The sequence below is a fragment of the Cebus imitator genome, unplaced genomic scaffold (assembly GCF_001604975.1).
Source record: "Cebus imitator isolate Cc_AM_T3 unplaced genomic scaffold, Cebus_imitator-1.0 Scaffold318, whole genome shotgun sequence".
Taxonomy (NCBI): domain Eukaryota; kingdom Metazoa; phylum Chordata; class Mammalia; order Primates; family Cebidae; genus Cebus; species Cebus imitator.
Window position 1 is genome coordinate 205,453 of NW_016107633.1, and position 19,757 is coordinate 225,209.

The 19,757-nt window shown below is 54.7% G+C and overlaps 3 protein-coding genes across 12 annotated transcripts in view; 1 reads left to right on the forward strand and 2 right to left on the reverse strand.

The window, feature by feature from the left end:
- Positions 1-1,703: 1,703 nt before the first annotated feature.
- TMEM147 (transmembrane protein 147) lies at positions 1,704-4,470 on the reverse strand. 2 transcript variants are annotated; one of them, XM_017504116.2, is made up of 7 exons: positions 3,402-4,470; positions 3,261-3,330; positions 2,650-2,709; positions 2,428-2,564; positions 2,207-2,291; positions 1,996-2,117; positions 1,704-1,907 (listed from the first exon to the last, which is right to left on the reverse strand). In XM_017504116.2, the coding sequence occupies exons 1-7, from the start codon at positions 3,476-3,478 to the stop codon at positions 1,784-1,786; spliced, it is 675 nt and encodes a 224-aa protein (XP_017359605.1). In that variant the 5' UTR covers positions 3,479-4,470; the 3' UTR covers positions 1,704-1,783. The 2 variants fall into 2 exon arrangements, with proteins under 2 accessions (XP_017359605.1, XP_017359606.1); XM_017504117.2 differs by lacking the exon at positions 3,261-3,330 and having other exon boundaries at positions 3,402-3,482.
- Positions 3,903-15,709, reverse strand: GAPDHS (glyceraldehyde-3-phosphate dehydrogenase, spermatogenic). The gene is made up of 11 exons (XM_037729786.1): positions 15,671-15,709; positions 12,398-12,572; positions 11,006-11,102; positions 10,728-10,834; positions 6,773-6,863; positions 6,574-6,692; positions 6,164-6,245; positions 5,719-5,870; positions 5,388-5,550; positions 4,221-4,318; positions 3,903-4,129 (listed from the first exon to the last, which is right to left on the reverse strand). Exons 3-11 carry the CDS (start codon positions 11,063-11,065, stop codon positions 4,057-4,059), a joined length of 945 nt encoding a protein of 314 aa, XP_037585714.1. The 5' UTR covers positions 11,066-11,102; positions 12,398-12,572; positions 15,671-15,709; the 3' UTR covers positions 3,903-4,056.
- A 3,527-nt stretch (positions 15,710-19,236) lies between these two features.
- Positions 19,237-19,757, forward strand: part of SBSN (suprabasin) — a 5,081-nt gene continuing 4,560 nt past the window's right edge. For 2 of the 9 annotated variants that reach the window (XM_037729793.1, XM_037729791.1), the window contains exon 1: positions 19,240-19,559. In XM_037729793.1, the coding sequence (XP_037585721.1) occupies positions 19,293-19,559 (267 nt within the window). In that variant the 5' untranslated portion in view covers positions 19,240-19,292. Of the gene's footprint in view, positions 19,668-19,757 lie in introns of all 9 variants that reach the window. The other 7 variants (XM_017504113.2, XM_037729794.1, XM_037729789.1 and 4 more) reach the window with 7 other exon arrangements.

The following is a 19,757-nucleotide window of genomic DNA, read 5'->3' on the forward strand; positions in this document are numbered from 1 at the left end:
GCATCTGACCCTGTCCTTCCTCTGCCTAGAGCTCTCCATGGTTCCCAAAGCCTTCTGTGATCTGACCTCCACCAGCTTCTGTAGTCTCACAAGCCCCCTTGAACTCATTCCAACCAGTTATGTTCCCTTGGGGAAAACAGGTCCCCCCTCTGACCTCAAGACCATTACCTCTGCCTTGCCCCAGTCACTCATTCTTCAGGTCTCAGCTCACATGTGCTCTGCTCAGGGGAGCCCACACTGCTTCCACAGCAGGTCAGGCGGCTCCTGTGGCTCCCCATAACCCGGGTGTTTCCCCATCATAACTCCAATCACCTGCAGCCTGGCTCACCACAGTCCTGCCGCCTAGGCTTCACTGTCCTCTGCCAACTCAGCCCTAACCACTCCAGTCTCTCTCATGAACCCCATGTAAGCGGGGATTATTCCAGTTGGTAATTTCTGCAACTGACACTTGTCTCAAAATGTGTAAAGAGCTATGTGGGGCATGGAAGTGTAGAAGAAAGTGACCCTGTCACAAGTCCACTTAGATAGACTGCCCCATCTAATTCCTTTCCACATCAACATCAAGGCGATCAATCATTTCCAGCTCCCAAGGGACTCCTGGACCCTGTCTTTATTCCGAACCATGAGAAAGAGTGGGCCCAGATGGCGGCTGCCCTGCCTTAGGGCAAATGCTCCCTCTGGAAACACCGAGAGGGTCACAGCGAGCTTTCCTAGGCGCAAGCTTAAATAATATCATGTGGAACCTCAAAAGCCTGGTGGAGAAGGATGGGCAACTGCCCTATCCTGCTCCCCGGGGCACCCCACTGAAACACCAGGGCTGGGGAGCACCTTCTTGAGTGGGAGGGTGTGCATCGAAGTGGAGCTTAAACATGACATTCAAAGCTTCTGACATATCCCCTCAGAGAGAGGTGGGGAATGGGGCAGGGAGCTGGCTTTAGTGGACCAAGGAAGGCTGAGGGCATGGGGGCAGGAAGGGGGGCACCCAGGACAATGTCCAAGCTGGGGCCCCACTGCTCTGCTCCTTGGCTGCAGCTGTCTTTCTACTCCACCCTGAGAAGGCTCAGGCCAGGATCTGATCTGCGGGCCACAGAACTGAGGGGCTCGTGGTCACAACTCTCCCCCCAGCCCCATGCCGACCCCATGGCTTGAACAATGTGAAGAATCTGGCTGGGCAAATCATTCCAGGAAGCAGTTTCAGAAAAGCTGGTTTTGCTGGCTGGGTAAATCCAAAGGCCAAGCAACTGAACCGTCCATTGTGTAACAAGGGGCCACAAGTGGGAGGATGACAAGGTTAGATTTCAGATAGATCCCCTGGCTGCCATACACAGGACAGATTGGAAGGTGACACTGGGGCCAGGTGCCTCAGAAGTAACCAGCCCGGGAAGGGTACATGTGGGGAGGCCCAGGTTGAGGCTATAAGGAGAGGAAGCGCCCCCCAAGGGCCCTCTCTGGAGTCTAGCTCCCCGTTATCACCTGTTCCCTGAGGGCCCTGGCCTCTGCCACTGCTCAGAGATCATCCTAACCTTCTGTCTACCCCCAGAAAACAAGGAGCCTGTGGAACTGCTCCCGGACATGACACAAGTCAGTGACTGGCTAGCTTCCAGCTTGTCTACCTCCCTCCTGAGCCAGAACCAGGGCCTCTGGGACCCAGGTGGACACAGTATTGGGAGACAGTTCCCAACAGAGAGAAATGGCGGCAGCAGCAGCTTTCCAAATACTGTTTACTTCACTAAAACCTGGAGCAAGGCAGGGAAAAGGTATGCTAATGTCTGAGACACCAAGCCTAGGAGTGCACGTTGACAACGGCGACATAGAGGGCCAAGGTGCTGAGGGCCAGCAGCCCCGTTACTACTGCCCGGGCCAGCAGGGCTGTCCAGCTGCCCAGCGAGCAGAGGTGGACAAAGGTCCTGCGGGAAAATGTCACAATGAGGGAGGGAGAATAGAATAGACAACCCATCCCCCTCTGGACCCAGCCACAAACCCCACTCAGCTCACTCCATAACAAAGGCCTTGTAGACACTAAGGAACATCAGCAGGAGGACAGCCGGCCGGAAGGTGTGGTACAGATCATAGCGTGTTATCATCCAGACCTGGGCAGACGCGACGATGTAATGGACCTAGAGGGAGGTAGAAAGTCGGGGCCAGGCCTCGGGGAGGACTATGGCCACCAGCAGAAACGTGTGTAGGTGAGAGCAGGTCCGCGTACCAGACTGATGTTGGAGTCTATGCTCATCTGGATGTACTTCCAGTCAAACTCAATGCCCCGGGCTCCGACCCATAAGGGAATGCAGCTGAGGAAGGCAAAGGATGGGATTCTCTAGTACCCAGACACCCTCAGCACCAGGCTCTGAGCCCCCGCCATCCAGCACCCCCATGGAACCCAGGTGTCCCTTCTCAGGGGTCTGGGCTCCAGGCTGCTGCACGCACCGGGACATAATAAGCTCGGCGGTGGCCCAGCCTAGGGCAGCAACCATGATCTTGTACTCCCCCTTGCCGGCATTCCGGGACATGACAAGGTTTAGGCCTATCAGGTCGGCCACATCCACGCTGGCCTTCATGAACTCCTGAGGGTCAGGTTGAAGCTTAAGTAAGCAAAGGGGACAGGGAGCCCCACTCCTGCACTCCCTCCCCTTCCCGGGCCCCTCTCACCCCAATGAAGTCATAGATGCCGCCTTCCCAGGTGGGAAAGAAGGTGGCCAAGAACAGCATCTGACAACAGAAAGCAGAAAGAGGTCACTTCAAGGTGAGGGGATCACAATCAGCCACATGGGTTTTGTGGGAAGTTCGTTTGTATAAGGACGGCAGGACAGGTTCCGGGAGCCCATCTGGAAGAGGAACCACCAGATGATGACAAGATTACAGGCATGGGAGAGATAGATAGGTCCCCGGGTCCTTGAGGGGGCTGGAAGTTTAAGTTCTCGGTGATCACAGGGCATCTGAGTCAGGTCTGAACGTGCTGCTCCTTGGGCAGTGCTAGCAGTACGTGGGGAATGAGCGAACACTCTTAACTGCATCAAAAAAACCTCTTAGCCAAGCACACTACTGAGGTTTTCTTAATTTTACTAAGTGCTACGCAAAAGTTGCTTCTAGGCTTCTTTTCAGGTCATGCCCTCTTTAAAGTCCATCCTCTCTAGGTATCCCGACACCATCCCATTGCGGAGTCCCGAGGGCGGTCCCACCATCGGGGATACGCAACGGGGGCGGGTCCCTAGGTCTGCAGAGCCTAGTGGCCAGACACGTGGGGTCTCGACGGTCCTCACCTTGCAGAGCTGCACAAAGAGGTAGGTGACTCCAGCCTGGACGCATTTCCAGAAGGCGTTGTACTCTGACCTGGAGAAGCGGGCGGTGAGGGTCGGCCCGGGCCCCGCACCCTCTCCGCCCCGCGCCCTTCCCACACTCACAGGCCGCTGCACTTGTAGGTGATGAAGTAAGGGAAGTAGGCGAGAGCGAAGCAGTTCCCGAAGTGAAACAGGGTCATGACGCCAGCCGCCCGGTCCCGCCCGCGCGGGGATAGCGAGGCGGCGTCTCCCGGAGCGGGTCTCCGGCTCCGCCGTTGCTTCCGCCGCGGCCAGGGCCTGGAGCCCACCTGACTGGCCGCGACCCGCGCGCGGCCTTCTGGGAGCCGTAGTCCCGGCGCGGGGCGTCGCGCCCAGTGACGTCAGAGCGCCCGTGGCCGGCCCGGGTTCAAAGGGCTTCTGGCCCAGCGCTGTGGGGAGCGACTTTCGGCCACGCGGGGTTTCCCCTGCTGCCACCGCCGTCCCAGTCTCCCGAAGTGGAACCCGGCTTGGAGTCGAGCGCGACCCCTCACCCGTGGGCGCAGGCGATCGAATAAGTGTGGGGCGGGCCTTAAACCCGAATCAGAACCCGCCGTGACTGGCGGCAGAGATGTGGGACACAACTGTGAGCACTGTTCTTTATTTCACCATGGCCTCAGCGGCGTGGGGCGCCCACCCCGGGTGCCCTTCCTCCCCCGGAGAGCCAGAGAGCCAGATCCTGGAACGGGAGGCACAGGTTCCGGCCCTGGCCCCTGGGAGGGAAAGAAAGGACCTTCCCGCTTCACTTGTCTCGGCTAAACATGTGGCGGAGGAGGTCGACCACCCGGTGACTGTAGCCATATTCGTTGTCGTACCTGTGGAGGAGGGATCAGGAGGTTCAAGGGGGTCCCTTCCGACCACCCCTTAGTTCTCCTCCTATGGAGTCTCCAGCCCTTTCCCCCTTACCATGAAATGAGCTTCACGAAATTATCATTGAGCGCAATGCCGGCCTTAGCATCGAAGATGGACGAGCGGGTATCACCGAGGAAGTCCGTAGAGACGACCTGAGCGTCCGAATTTCAAAGATAAGTGTGGGCGGCAGAGCAAGGACCTCCAGAAGCTCAGGCCCCGACTCCTAGGCACATCGTGCATCCATGCGTTCATCTACAATATGTGATGTAGCCCTACCGTGTCCAGTCTCTAGGACAGGGTATGACGAAGGCAGATGGGTGCTGTCTGTCGGGCTCTGGCCAGCCGGCACAGGTCACAAACACCCTCATGCTGTACCCATACATTCCTTTCCTAGGCATAATGCAGGCATTTGGAATGGGCCAGCGTGGAGGGGCTCTCTGAGAGGTGGCCATGAGTGGGGTCTGGATGACTAGGAAGATCTGGCTGGCTCCAGCCCTCAGCACAAGTGTCTCAAGTGGAAGGAACTGCAGGAACGGAGGACCTGAGGGTTTTAGCCCTAGTGTCATGAAAAGCCACAGGAGTGTTTTCACTCCTGAAAACGTTTATAATGTGATTCCATTAAAACGAACCATCCTGGTGACTGTGGGAAAGTGGACCTGCAGGAGTGAATGCAGGGAGACAGCACCAAGGTGGACATGCAGGGGTCCACCATGACCACGACATCCATTTCTCACAGAGAAGGTGCCTGGTCATGGCCTGGCCTCATGTGAGTATTGAAAAAAATGGCAGCTGTTGTCTTCTGTTCACTAAGCATATATTAGTCACCTGCTGTATCCCATGCTGGAGCCACAAAAGTGAAAAAACAGCCCTCAAATCCCTGTTTTCTTGGATCGCACACGCCACTGGGGCCAACAGTGACTATAAAATGAAATTTCTGGTGAGGAATAGGCCCACAAAAAGAACATCTTTTGAGGGGTGCCTTGCTGAAGAGGGAGACTGAAGTAGAGACCGGGAGGAAGTGAGGACAGACTGTGTGATCGTTCGGGGGGCAAACATTCCAGACGGAAGGAACAGTAAGTGCAAAGGCCCTGGGGCAGGGAGGTCTCCCTTCCCACCCTGCAGTTTCTGCCTTGGCACATTGAGAGCAGCTTCCTGGCAAGTGGAAATCGTGTACCCTGCCCAGAGGGTTCTTCTCAGGGTCTCCCCCTGCTCAGCACCTACCTCATCCTCGGTGTAGCCAAGGATGCCAGCCATAGGCCCCTTGGCTGCTGCTTTTACAGCCTCCTTGATGGCTGAGTAGGGGGCTGGCCGGGCGAGGCGGCAGGTCAGGTCCACGACAGACACATCCGGGGTTGGTACCCGGAACGCCATCCCCGTCAGCTTCCTGGAGAATCCCCCATGAGGGGCAGGAGTCAGAATTTAGGGATACCACCCTCCATTTCCCCTTGCCCTAAGACTGGGCCAGGCCCCTGCTTTCCCCTTAAGGACTGAGGGCCAGTCCAGTGGTCCCAGGGTGTGCCCCCACCCTGGTTGCAGCTTCTGGTCCTCATACCCTTTGAGTGCTGGGATGACTTTGGTCACGGCTTTGGCAGCCCCAGTGGAGGCTGGGATGATGTTCTGGTGGGCACCCCGCCCATCTCGCCAGGCCTTCCTTGATGGCCCGTCCACTGTCTTCTGGGTGGCTGTGTAGGAATGGACTGTGGTCTTGGGGAAGAAGAGGACCATGATGAGGCCTTCATGCTCCTAAGCTCCCATGCCTCTTTTTTCCAGGACTAGGGTGGTGGCCTTGGTGTGGAGGCTGGTGGGGCCACCACCACAGACCACGGGAGGGGCGTGTGCAGGCCAGGGTCCAGCCTTGCCTGAGGGTTGACTTCTGCACTGGTGGGCCTCTCCTCCTGAAACCAGCCTCACCCTCTTAACTCCATACACTAAGCAGGGCTCTGAAAGAAGAGGTTGGCTTTCCCTGCCATCCTTCCTGCCCCAGCCCTTCACCTTACCATCAACCCTTCGACGATCCCAAATTGCTCGTGGATGACCTTGGCGAGGGGGGCCAGGCAGTTGGTGGTGCAGGATGCATTGCTGAAATAGCCGAGGTGTGCATGGGCTTACTTTGAGGTAAGACGCAGAGCCACCCTCCACCCTTACCCCTCTTGTGAAACGTCAGGATGAGGGTGAGAGAGATTGGTGGGGATGCTGTCAGACTGAAGGAGGCTGGGGAGGCTCCCCAAGCTTGTCCTCCTGAAGTCACGCATTTTTAGCAGATAGTTTTGGGAAGGAGAAGCAGAAGCCAACTGACTAGGAATCCAGTGGGGCTGAGGGTGGGGAGGACGAGTCTACCCTCTCTTCCACAGCCTGGTGTGTCCTCGGGCGCCACCCACACACTGCAGGATGTCGCTGCCCTCCTTACCTGACAATGTTCATGGAGCCAGGGTTATAGTCATTTTCGTTCACACCCATGACAAACGTTGGTGCATCCGGCGAGGGCGCAGAGATGACCACACGTTGAGCACCTGCCGAGATGTGGTCCTGGGGAGGAGGCGCAGGTGTCAGGTGCTTCTGGCGCCATCGTCCCCCTAGCCGGCCCTGGGCACGCCTCCCCTGCTTACCGAAGCTGCTTCTATGGAGAGGTACACGCCTGTGGACTCCACCACGTAGGGGCTCCCAACAGCCCTCCAGGGGATCTGTTTGGGCTCCTTGCTGCGGGGTAGTGGCAGGGCTGAGTCAGTCTCCCCTGCGTGGGTCCCACTCTTAGAGTCCACGGCCTTCACCATTTGAAAGGCTGAGCATGCGCCTTCTGCAGGTGCTGCCCGGCCTGCAACCACCTGCGTCCCCCACCCCACACACCTACCTGCCCCAGATGGACTGCACCCTGCTGGCCTTGCTTTTCACCACTGCCCTGCTTCAGACCACTTTCCCTTTGTTGATTGCACCACCCCTGCTATGCCTGGGTACTGGCAGTGACCTCCCCAACTCAGCCCTCAACTTCCTCAGAGGCACCAACCCTAACTGGTGCCAGCCAGCTCAGACCCTTTCTTCATACACTGCCCGGGACGTGGACTCTGTGACCATGAGGCCTGCCCAGTTGCTTTCTGGTCCCCAGTGCTGACAACCTTGTCATGAACCCTCCTGGACCCTCAGCTCCTGCAATAGGAAGCCGGCTGCCAAAGGCCAGGAGAGTCTCTGAAGACAGACACTGCATTAAAGAAAAAGCTCCTGGAGGAAGCCTGAAGCCTGAGGCAGCCTTGGGCCAGCAGTGGCTCCTGGTTTACATTAGAAAATTAAGGGAGGTTTGGGGTTCCCTGTTTTCTACGTTTACGTTTTTACTTGGCATTTTGACACACGTTTATATTTGAAACATACTAAACATCTAGTATTGCTGTTTTCTACTTGGCTTTAGCAACAAGCATTAAGCGAATAAACTGCATTCCGCTCTCTTCCTTCCTGGGTTTATCATGAGTAACCAGGTGCTTTGCTTCTGTGATTGTCGGTCAGTGTTGGTCTGTTTCCATTGCCATTGATCCTGCTTCCCTCAATGGGGGGGTTCAGTCAGTGTTTGTGGTTGGTTTTGAGACAGGGTCTTCCTCTCGCCCAGGCGGGAGTGGTGGTGCAGTCACACAGCTCACTGTAGCCTTGATCTTCCTGGCTCAAGCCATCCTCCTGCCTTGGCCTCCCAAGTAGCTGGGATTACAGGCTCACACCACCATGCCCAGCTAATTTTTAATTTTTTTGTAGAGATGGGGTCTCACTTTTGTTGCCCAGGGTGCTTTAGAACTCCTGGGCTCAAGTGATGCTTGGCTTTCCCACAGGTGTTGGGATTACAGGTGTGAGCCACTGTGCCTGGCTTCAGGTTTTTTGTTTTTTTTCAGGCAGAGTATCACTTTGTCACCCAGGCTGGAGTACAGTGGCACGATTTTGACTCCCTGCAACCTCCGCCTCCTGGGTTCAAGCGATTCTCCTGCCTCAGCCTCCTGAGTAGCTGGGATTATACGCGTGCGCCACTAACGCCCAGCTAGTTTTTTTTTTTTATTTTTAGTGGAGACGGGGTTTCGCCATGTTGGCCAGGCTGGTCTCAAACTCCTGACTTCCTCCCACCTCAGCCTCTCAAAGTGCTGGGATTATAGGCATGAGCCACTGTACCTGACCTCATTTTTTTTTTAAGCCATTTTATACATGTTTACTGAACATTTGCCCTGTGCCCATATTCTAAGTGCCTTACATGTATTAAACTTATGTAACCTTCACAACCCAAGGAGGAAGTGCTACCCCTGTCAGGGCAGAGGGGAGGGGAGTGAGGCAGGGCCTGCTGGAGTGCAGGCAGGCTGGCCTCACCTTGGGTCTGCACTCTTGGCTCCACTGCCTGAATGAATGAATGGGCTGTCCCGCAAGGCCATAGCACATGGTTATCCTCTTCCTGTCAGACCACTTTCCATCATCTAGCCCAACTAGCTCTTCTCAGATACCTCCTATTTCCTGCCTTCCAAATTAGGGACACTTCAGATTCCTCTGCAGTAATTGCTGAGTTGGCCAGAGGCAAACAGTATGTCCCAGAAGACCCCAGGCCCTCCCCCAGGCTGTCATGGGCCCCAGCCTCCTGCCCACTGGGCTGTTAGGATTCCATTCATTCATTCAAAGGAAGTTCTGAATGTCTACCAGGGCCTGTACCTGCTAATGCCAGAGCAAAGGGTGGCACCAGTTGACAGAGCCCTCCTTGCAAAGCTGTGGCCTTGTGGGAAGTGCCCCTTTCAGTGTCCACAAACACGTGTTCACTCCATTTGTGCCTGCAGCTACTGCTGTGGTGGGTTTGCTCATCATCCCCATCAGCTACAGGATGGAACTGAGGCTCAGGCAAGTTTGGTCCCTTGCCCAAGGTCACACAGCTAGCAGCGGAGGAATGGGGCGGAGTGGGGCGGAGTGCAGGCACACCGCCTGGCTTGTGCAGCCCAACAATGCAGGGATGGAGAGAGGACTGGGGAGGGGGACCCCATTGCACAAGTGACCAGAGAAGGCAGCACCTGAGTGGGGGCGGGGACGGAGGGGGCAGCTGGGTGGGGAAGGGGGATAGCTTCAAGTGGCAGGAATGGGGGTGGCCAGGTTGAAGTCTGCGTGATGACTACAGTGCTGGAGTTGTTTTTGGTGTTAAGCAGCTTTCTTCCATTTTCACTGACTCTCCAGTCTCTGCGCCCCCACCCATAAACTTCCTGCACCCATCCCTGCCCCTTTATCACTCACCCTACCCCCAGTAAATACAAAGAGAAGGGCTGACATTAGATCTGTAGGGAGGGGTGCTGGGGACCCCCGCCTGGGCCTGGACAGGGTTCTCTAGTGTGCCTGCGTGTATGTGCATGTGTGGGTGCGTGTGGGCACCTGTGGGCATGCGTGTGTAAAAGCCCCAGGCAGCCACAGAGCCAGGAGTGGCTAACAGTTTACGTTAGAAAGGTGAATGTCGCCGGGCGCGGTGGCTCAAGCCTGTAATCCCAGCACTTTGGGAGGCCGAGGTGGGTGGATCACGAGATCAAGAGATCGAGACCATCCTGGTCAACATGGTAAAACCCCGTCTCTACTAAAAATACAAAAAATTAGCTGGGCATGGTGGTGCGTGCCTGTAATCCCAGCTACTCCGGAGGCTGAGGCAGGAGAATTGCCTGAACCTAGGAGGTGGAGGTTGCGGTGAGCTGAGATCACGCCATTGCACTCCAGCCTGGGTAACATGAGTGAAACTCCGTCTCAAAAAAAAAGAAAAAAAAAAAAGAAAGGTGAATGTCAGACAAAAATAAAATTTTAAGCCCCCCACAACTAACTGAATGCAGCCCTTCTCTCGGCCCAGGGCATTCTAAATAAACTCGAAACACTCGTTCAGGCTGTGATGGGAACGGGTGCTTGCACAAGCCTCATTATACCTTCTTCCCTTTGGAGGAATTCAGCTACAGTTGACCAGCAGTGGCCAATGGGTGCTGAGTAAGTGTGGAGTTGAAGGGGAAGCATGAGTTGAGTTCTGGACATGTTGAAATGCCTATGAGAAAACGTGCGAATGATCGTTAAAGCAAAAGCATTCTAGGCAGGGTGTGATGGCTCATGCCTGTAATTCCAACACTCTGGGAGGCCAAGGTGGGAGGACTGCTTGGGGCCAGGAGTTTGAGATCAGCCTGGGCAAAATGGCCTCTATAAAAAATTAGCCACGTCTGGTAGCTTGTTCCAACTACTTGGGAGGCTGAGGTGGGAAGATCACTGGAGCCCAGGAGGTCAAGGCTGCGGTGAGCTATGGTCACACCACTGCACTCCAGCCTGGGCAAGACAGTGATACCCTGTCTGTAAAATAAATAAATAAATAAAAAGAAAAAGCGTTCTTGAGTACAGTGAGGCATCTTTTTGGATTAGTGCTTCTTAACCATTTTGGGGGTGAAGGACCTGAGACTCCCCTCTTCTAATCAGTACCTAGAGGCATGCACATGCAATTTTGGGGGTGGTTTCACTACAGGTGAGAGGCTGGAATCGCATTTTAGCCACCTCCACATCCCCTGCCTCAGTATGTCAGGGCTGTGCATCAGACAGATCTCTCCTTACCACTGGTAGACAGAGATCTCATGGTTGTCCACGACCAGCTGTCCATTCCTGAATTCCACACTCCCCTTGTATCGGCCGTGGGTGGAGTCATACTTAAACATGTACACCTGTGGGGGATGAAACGGCTCCTAGTCTTGGGGTGGCAGGGTGAGCATCCCTAGAGTCCCCCCTTTGGTGAAGGTCTCACATTGCAGCTGAGAACCCTCCATACAGCTCCCTTGAACCCCCTTCCCACCCCAGTCCCACCCTGCTGTTCCTGCCCTCTGTCTGCTACTGACCATGTATTCTGGGTCAATGAATGGATCGTTCACAGCCACAACCTTAACACCCTTCTCCATGCAGGCACGCAGCACCAGGCGACCAATGCGTCCAAATCTGGCCAGGGACAGACAGAGGAAGGGGTGGGAGAGAAGGGGTAATGGAGAGGAGGCTCCCTCAAGGAGACTGGTGGGAAACCTTAATCCAGGGGAAGAAGGCATCCACCTCTGTGCAGGCCACAGTCATCTCTTGCCAAGATGACCTCACCAGCCCCTTTACTGCTTTTGCAGCTCCCTCTCCTGATCCATTCTCTAACCCCATTCCTTTTTTTTTTTTGAGACGGAATCTAGCTCTTTTGCTCAGGCTGGAGTGCCGTGGCGCTATCTCGGCTCATTGTGACCTCTCCCTCCTGGGTTCAAGTGATTCCCCTACCTCAGCCTCTCAAGTAGCTGGGACTACAGATGCGTACAACCACACCTCGATAATTTTTGTATTTTTAATAGAGATGGGGTTTTGCCATGTTGGCCAGGCTGGTCTCAAACTCCTGACCCCACATTGATAAACCTGAATCAGCCTCCCAAAGTGTTGGGATTACAGGCGTGAGCCACTGCTGCGCCTGATTCCTAACCCCTATTTTTAACCTTGTGGCTGAGTTTTTTTCATTAAAAAAACAGGTTTTTTTTTGTTTGTTTGTTTGTTTTGTAGAGACAGGATCTCGCTATGTTGCCCACGCTGGTCTCAAATTCCTGGTCTCAAAGGATTTTCCTGCCTCAGCCTCCCAAAGTGCTGGGTTTACAGGTGTGAGCCTGGATGTATCTTTTAAAACTTCAAGACAGATGACGTCTCTTGGCATGAAAATATCCACAACTGTCCATCAGTAAAACAAGATCCACAGTCCTTACTGTGGTGTAGCAGCAGCTCCTGGGTTTCCCACCGGCCTCCCTCCTTTTCCCCCTTACCTGGTGGACACCAGCAACTCTGACATCCTAGCTGTCCCTGAACACACTGAACTCACCTCGTCCCAGAGTCACTGCTTGTCTCGCTGCCTGGAAGACTCCTTCCCCAGCAAGATGCCCTGGGACCTGGCTGCCTCTGTTCACTCTGGCCCTATTCCAATGTCACCTTCTCCCCGAGGCCTTCCCTGACCACTGGTGAAGACTGCCGTCTCCAGCCTTACCTTTCCACTGGCTTCTACACTGTTCAAACACCACTGCACAATCTCATTTCTTTGATTACTGTCTTCCCCGCCAGAATGGGGGCTGAGGGTGGGGCCCCATCTGACTTACTCTGGGCTATTTCTCCAGGGTTGTTGGAATGAAAGCATTGATGGGGGAAATGTGGAGGTGCCCCCAGTTAGCAGCCAGAGGAGGGGCTGGGCTCTAAGGCTTGATCGGGGGCTGCGGTAGACTCACCCATTGATGCCCACAGTCAGTTCCTGGGCCACAATCTGAGGAGGAGGAGTAGCAGGGCGAGGAGGCGGCGGCGGCGGCGGCGGTGGCTTTATTTCCTCCTTGACTGGTGTGGGCTCTGATTGTGGCGGGGGCTCTACTTCAGCCTTGGGCTCAGGTGGGGGCGGTGCTCTGGTGACTGTGCAGGGGAAGGGAGGGAATGGGTTGCTTGACCACCAAAGTGAAAGAGAATGAACTGTCTTTGCTGCCCAGAATCTGTTACTGGCTCCTGGCCCCTGGCCTCTAGTGACCAAATGTTTAGCCCCATGTTTCCCAAACCCACTTTCTCTACAGGATAAACTTGTTTAAAATATCACTGCCAAGGGCCCTTCCCCGGAGATTCTAATTAAATGGATATGTACTTTCAACACAAATTGCTTGCGGTGACATTGTCTGTGCCTCAGTTTCCTCCTCTGTAAGGAGAGATAAAAGTACTTTTCTTAGGGGGTCGTTGTGAGAATTAAATAAGGTAATACTTGGAGTGCTTACGACCGAGCCCAGGAAACATTTGACACGCATTAGTATTTTGGAGATTGTTCCCCAAACTTGTCTGATAACTGATTTAGCCTAGTGGTCCCCAAACTGTTCTGACAGGAATCACCTGGGTGGCCGGATGTGGTGGCTCATGCCTGTAATCTCAGCACTTTGGAAGGCCAAGGCGGGAGGATCACTTGAGGTCAGAGTTCAAGACCAGCCTGGCCAACATGGAGAAACCGAGTTCTCTACTAAAAAACACTGTAATCTCAGCTCCTCAGGGGGCTGAGGCAAGAGAATCTCTTGAACCTGGGAGGCAGAAGTTGCAGTGAGCTGAGATCCCACCACTGCACTCCAGCCTGGGTGACAGCAGGACTCTGTCTCATGAGAAAAAAAAGAATCACCTGAGGAGGCCTCTTCTTAGAAAAATCGGACTCAGTAGGTCTGTACAGAGGCCCAGGAATCCTGTTTTTAATAAGCACTCCAGGCATTTCTCATCCCCAGGGAAGCTTAGAAAGTACTGTGTATCATACTCTGTGAAGCCCATGGAAGCACATATTGGCTCCCGCCTCTCCACCCACTTCCACTCCCAGACTGCACTTAAAAACACTGCGCCTGGAGGTGCGCTTCCACCTGAGCTACAGAGGCGGGTTTGAGAAGAGGGGAGAAGCGGAGACTCCAGGGACCTGGTGGCAGAGAGTTTCAAGCTGGAAACAAGACTGGCTCAGTCCACAGACACCTGCTGCTGTGTGGACTTGGGCAAGTTAATGAACCTCTCGGGGCTGATCCTCCATCTAGGGCCTGCTATGAGGGCTCAGTGAGATCTCAAGGCACACACATAGGAGCTGATTTCAATAGAAGAGGGAAGTCTGATCCTCCTCTATTAAAATGAGGATAGGGAGACAGCAGGGAGTAGAAAGGGGCTGGAGGGGGACAGTGGGAGTCCAAGTTTTAGCACCAAATCAAAGGCACCTGGGAGGTGGTGGGTCTGGGAACTGGGGGCCAGCCAGCCTGTCTCCCTGACCTCTCGCTGGTGCCACAGACCTTGTGGCCTGAGGCTGGACGATGGGTGTTTCTAGTGGCTGTCCAGGTTCATGAAGTTGTTAGTGTTTATTGGTGAACCTGGGGGTGTTTGCATCCCTGGGGTTGTTTCTGCTATTGGGGGAAGGGGATTTGCCCCCCTGGTTAAGAGTGGGAATCTAAGCCCAGTGGGTGACCTTTTGGAAGAAAACTGAGATGGTCCTCCTCTCCCAGTGCCCCCAGCCTTGCACTCTCTTCCCCTCCACTGTAGGGGTGGGGTTCCTGGGTTGGAGAAAAGCCTGGGGGTCAGCTGGGTGCTTCGTGGAGCTCCTCACTGCGTCTTCCCACTGAATCCCGAGAGGCATGCGCTATAAACCTTCTTTACAGAGGGGAAATGAAGCCCGAGGCCACGGAGCAGTGATGCGCAGGGCAGGCGTTCAAGTCCCGTGGCTGTTAAGCCCATCTGCTTCTTTGTCTTTCAGGGTCTCCTGGACCCAAGCCCTGCCCCACACCAGCCCTACCTACTCCTGCAGCCCTGCCTGTGGGAAGTGAGGGAACAGCATGGGAGTGGGGGCAGCCCACCCAGAAGACCTGGTTCCTCCGACTAGAGTGAGTGAGTGAATAAGTGTGCGTGCACCACCATTGTTGAGAAACTAAGGAAGTGGTTTGCCCTCTCTTAACCTCTGTTGGCCGCTCTGTAAACTGCAGGCACACACTGGCCTTCTCAGGTGATGGTGAGGCTTCCCTGAGCTCTGGCCTGCAAAGTGGTCAGCAGTTCCTGGCAGCCTGCAAGTGTCCTTGCTTTGTGCATCACAGGGAGGGCAAAACCCACCTCACGAGAAACGCCTTGAACATTACTTTTACGTGGAAGCCCAGCCCACCCACACCCAGTTCTCCATAAGCCACTCCTAAACCTGCCTGCTTCCCGACACCCTCAGGCTGCAGCCTCTGATGCACACCCGCTTCTGCCCTTTCCACCGGGTGATAGCGGTGCGAAGCCCACCCAGCCCTGGGGGCGGAGGTCTGGTCTCCACGCCATTGCGGTAGACCCTACTCTGCCAGTACACCCCGGCGGGTGTGGAGGAAGGGAGGGTGGACGACCTCCCGGCCCTTGGATGGTGCACATGCCAGGAAGGGCAGTTGGGATGCGGCACTGGTTCGAGGGTGCGGATGCTCCCCACCACGCTTTCCACCCGCTCCCCATGTCCCTGCTGCCTCCCTCACCTGGGCATGGCTGTCGCAGCAACTGGACAACGGTGACATTGGTGAGGACGATGTCGCGTTTCGACATGGCCTCTTATAAACTTATCATGGCCTGGCTGCCCTGGGACCCTCCGTGAGGTTACTGAGGTGAGTGCGGGGTGGCGGGGTTGGTGGGTCCTGGGCCTCTTGACGTGATGTCACAGTGCTCAGTAATGTCACAATACCCAGTGACATCACCAAGGAGGCAGTGCCCAGGCCAGAGGCCACAGACCACCGCATCCCATCCCTGTAGGGGCGTGGGACGTCAGCACGCTGTGCACCACCGTTCCATGGCCATGCACTGCCTCTAGAATGGAATCCCACTTTTAAAAATTATCATTTGTGGCTGGGCGCAGTGGCTCATGCCTGTAATCCCAACTCTTTGGGAGGCCAAGGTGGGAGGATCACTTGAGCTCAAAAGTTTCAGACCAACATGGGCACTGTGGCAAAACCCCATATCTACAAAAAATAAAAAAAGTAGCTGGGTGTGGTGGTGCATACCTTTTGTCCTAGGGAGGCTGGGATGGGAGGATTACTTGAGCCTGGGAGGTCAAGGCTGCAGTGAGCTATGATTGAATCACTGCACTCCAGCCTGGGCGACAGAGCAAGACCTTGTCTGAAAAATAGAAAAAGGTGTTTGCCCAGTAAACTATACTGAATGAATAAATGTCAATTCGTCAGGTTTCTTCTGAAGGCCAATATTTTTTTTTTTCTTTTTTTTTTGAGACAGAGTTTCGCTCTTGTTGCCCGGCTGGAGTGCAGTAGCGTGATCTCAGCTCACTGCAACCTCTGCCTCCCGAGTTGTTGGGACTACAGGCGCCTACCACTACAGCTAATTTTTTTTTTTTTTTTTTTTTTAGTAGAGTTGGGAGCTTCACCTTATTGGCCAGGCTGGTCTTGAACTCCTGACCTCAGGCGATCCACCTGCCTCGGCCTCCCAAAATGCTGGGATTACAGGCATGAGCCACCTCGCCTGGCCCTGATACCAACCTTATCGCACCCTCCACGTCATAACTTCTGGCAGCACCCATTCTTTTCCTTGTAGCTTTTCATGTAGTTTGTTGTGATCTATTGATCGGTTTATTTGTCTGACATCGCCCCCTTGGGCTGTAAGCCCCTACAGGGCTTGTGTTCTTGTCTGTCTGTTCACGACTGTGCCTCCAGCACTTAGAACAACACAAAGCGCGTTTTCAATAAACATCTGGGGAAGAACAAGCGGACAAACAGCTCCCTCCCCTGCAGCCCTGGGGTAGGGGTTTGCTTGCACCTTGGTGACTCACAGGCACATACCCTCACCTGCACAGCAGGTTGACACGCAGCTGTGACCAAGGTTTGGGGGAGTGGGGGTTTGCGCCAGGAAGGAGTCACCATCCCAGAGAGGGGTGGATGCAAGAAGGGCAGAATGATATAACCTCTTCCTTCCGCCAGCATCCATGGGAAATTCATTTGCCAAGAACCTGGCATGGGAGTGGGGCAGGGTGAGGCTCTCCTGCTTCCATGGCCTGGGAGAAGAACTGAAAGTAAACTAGGTGTATAGGTGAGGAGGTTTTAATTAACCCAGACCAAAACACAGACGATTAATTCAACAAAGGAGCTACATTTTGGTGTACAAGCAAAGAGGGGAAAAAATACAGTATCAACAAAACCAGGATTTAAAAGGGGCTGATTTTGGCTGGGCGTGTCAGCTTATGCCTGTAATCCCAGCGCTTTGGGAGGCTGAGGCAAGTGGATGCCTTGAGATCAGGAGTTCGAGATCAGCCTGGCCGACATGGATGGTAAAACCCCACTTCTACTAAAAATACAAAAATGGCCAGGCATGGTGGCATGCGCCTGTAATCCTAGCTACTCAGGAGGCTGAGGCACAAGAATTGCTTGAACCTGGGAGGCAGAGGTTGTGGTGAGTCGAGATTGTGCCACTGCACTCCAGCCTGGAGTCTCACTCCAGTCGCAACAAAGTGAGACTCCATAAAGAAAAAAAAAAGACAATTCCAGGCCATTCTCAGTTATGGAGACAGTTGCCAAAGTCCTGAATTGAATCATGGCACATGGGAATAGAGAGACACATGGCTGGAGAGGGGTAGAGAAGATGGAACACAGTTCAAAGTGGGAGAAACCCCATCTTTTGGTCCCCAGGTGGGTTCGGATTCTGATGCTCATCACCCACTCTTCTCTGCCCAGCTACCTCCTGGCAAGGGAAACTCCATCATTTCGGCCCTGGACCAGGGCAGAAGAACCACACCTAAGTTTGCCCAGGAATTTGGCTCTTTCCCTGGAGTGTGAAACCAGGAAACAGATTTGATGAGCTCAAGCTTCTAGAGGTGGCACAATTAGTCACCCTGTATAGGCAGAGCCCAGAGAAGGCAGAAGCTCCTGGGTATCTGTCCTGGGGTTCCTGCCTTTGGGTGGAGCCAAGTGTCCAGGAGCTGGGGAGGAACCCCGGGTCCTCTGAGGGGAGTGGGCCTTAGTGCCCTTGTTTGAGCAAAGCCTGAAAACACGTGCAGATTCTCGCCACACCTGGGCACCCACACACATAGCTCTGCCACCCCCGGTGGCTCACACCCTGCACATTCCTTCCTCCCTGGCCTTCCCACCAGCAATCCCACCTCCGCCCCTCTCAGTCTCTCCCTTTGGCACCAAAACCCAAATATCTTTCACCCCTGCACCCACGGTACCTACCTCCTGGCTCTCGTTCTTCTGGTCTTAGCCTCCCTCCGAACTGGCTCCTAGATCCATCTGCTGCTCCAAGCCTGCCCACCACCACCAGCCCTTCCTTCCAATGCCCCTTTTCATGCCTGAGGCCAGACTCAGCTGTTTCCTCTCTAACCCAAGCCAATATGTGGACACTTGGGGCTTCAGGTTGGGGCCTAGGAGGTCCCGTGGAGGGAGGGAAGGAAGGATGAGTGCCTGGCCCCAGCCCAGGTTCTGGCTCACAGGCTCCTGCTGCCCCGGGTCTTCAGTCCCTCCCTGTGGCTGCCTCAACCGGCTTTTCAGGAGACACTGCATCCTGTTCCAGCTCATGGCAATCAGCCCCCTGCCCATGCCCAAGGGCTGGGAGGCAGGAGGTCTGGGTTCTGTGACAGGAATGGGATCCTACCTCCAAAATCTGTGACACTCCCCAAGGGACCCTATGCTACTCTGGCGACCCAGGCACCCTTCCCTCCAGCACCCTGTGAGACCCAGGCTTGGGCTTGGAGTCTCTTCCCTTGGCTTCTTCAAATCCATCCATCTGTCCAGGCAATACATACTGAAACCCAGGCAGTGTTCAAGCTGCTAGGAATACAGCAGTGACCAACATGACCAATTTACATTCCTGCTAGGTGAGACAAGCAATAAAAAATAAAGGTAATTTCAGATTTTTTTTTTTTTTTTTTTGCTATGAAAACAAAAGGGTGATACTACAGAGTATAATTAATGCCATGCTATGGTCAGGGGAGGTTTTCTTGAGAAAGTGGCATTTAAGTCAAGTACGGACGAGGAGGAGCCACCCATGTGAAGACCTGGGTTCTGCATTCTAGGCAGAGAGGAGCACGTGCAAAGGCCCTGCAGCAGGAATGAGCCTGGTGTGTTTGTGGAACGGGGAGAAGGCCTGTGTGGCTGGAATGGAGTGAGTGAGGGGCAGGGGCCGGCCCAGAAGAACGAGGTCTGATGACTCCCTCAATCCCCCTAGAATTCTCCCCTCTCCCGACAGTGCCTCCCATCATTCTAGCCCCTCATTGCTGGAGGAGATGGAGGCTTAGATGCCTGAGCGGAGTGCGGTATTGAAGAATCACCTGCCTCCCAGGGATGGAGAGTGTTGGAAGGTGGGTTTGAGAGAGAGGAGGCCTGGACAGTGGATGAGGAATGAAAAGAGGAGGTGGCTGGAAGGGCAGACACTCATCTCTGGGGTGGAGGGCAAGGAGCAAAGATGCCAGAGTCCTGCTCTATCCATGACTCACCCTCTCTTCCTCCTCCTCTTCATTGCCCAACTCCAAATCTCCCTGGGAAACACCTCCTTGACTGAGGACCAAGTCAGTGCCTCACAGGGGTAATTGAGTCATGAGGGGTGGAGAAGAGGGAGAATTAGATAAATAGCAGTGTGGCTTCCAGGGCTCCTCTCTGCATCCTCCCCCACCTTCCCAGCAACATGCATCTCGCACGTCTGGTCAGCTCCTGCTCCCTCCTTCTGCTATTGGGGGCCCTGCCTGGATGGGCGGCCAGCGATGACCCCATTGAGAAGGTTATTGAAGGGATCAACCGAGGGCTGAGCAATGCAGAGAGAGAGGTGGGCAAGGCCCTGGAAGGCATTAACAATGGAATCACGCACGCTGGAAGGGAAGTGGAGAAGGTTTTCAACGGACTTAGCAACATGGGGAGCCAGGCCGGCAAGGAGTTGGACAAAGGCGTCCAGGGGCTCAACCACGGCATGGACAAGGTAGCTCATGAGATCAACCATGGTATCGGACAAGCAGGAAAGGAAGCAGAGAAGTTTGCCCATGGGGTCAACAACGCTGCTGGACAGGTTGGGAAGGAGGCAGACAAACTGATACACCACGGGGTCCATCAGGGGGCCAACCTGGCAGGAAGTGAGGCTGGGAGGTTCGGCCAGGGG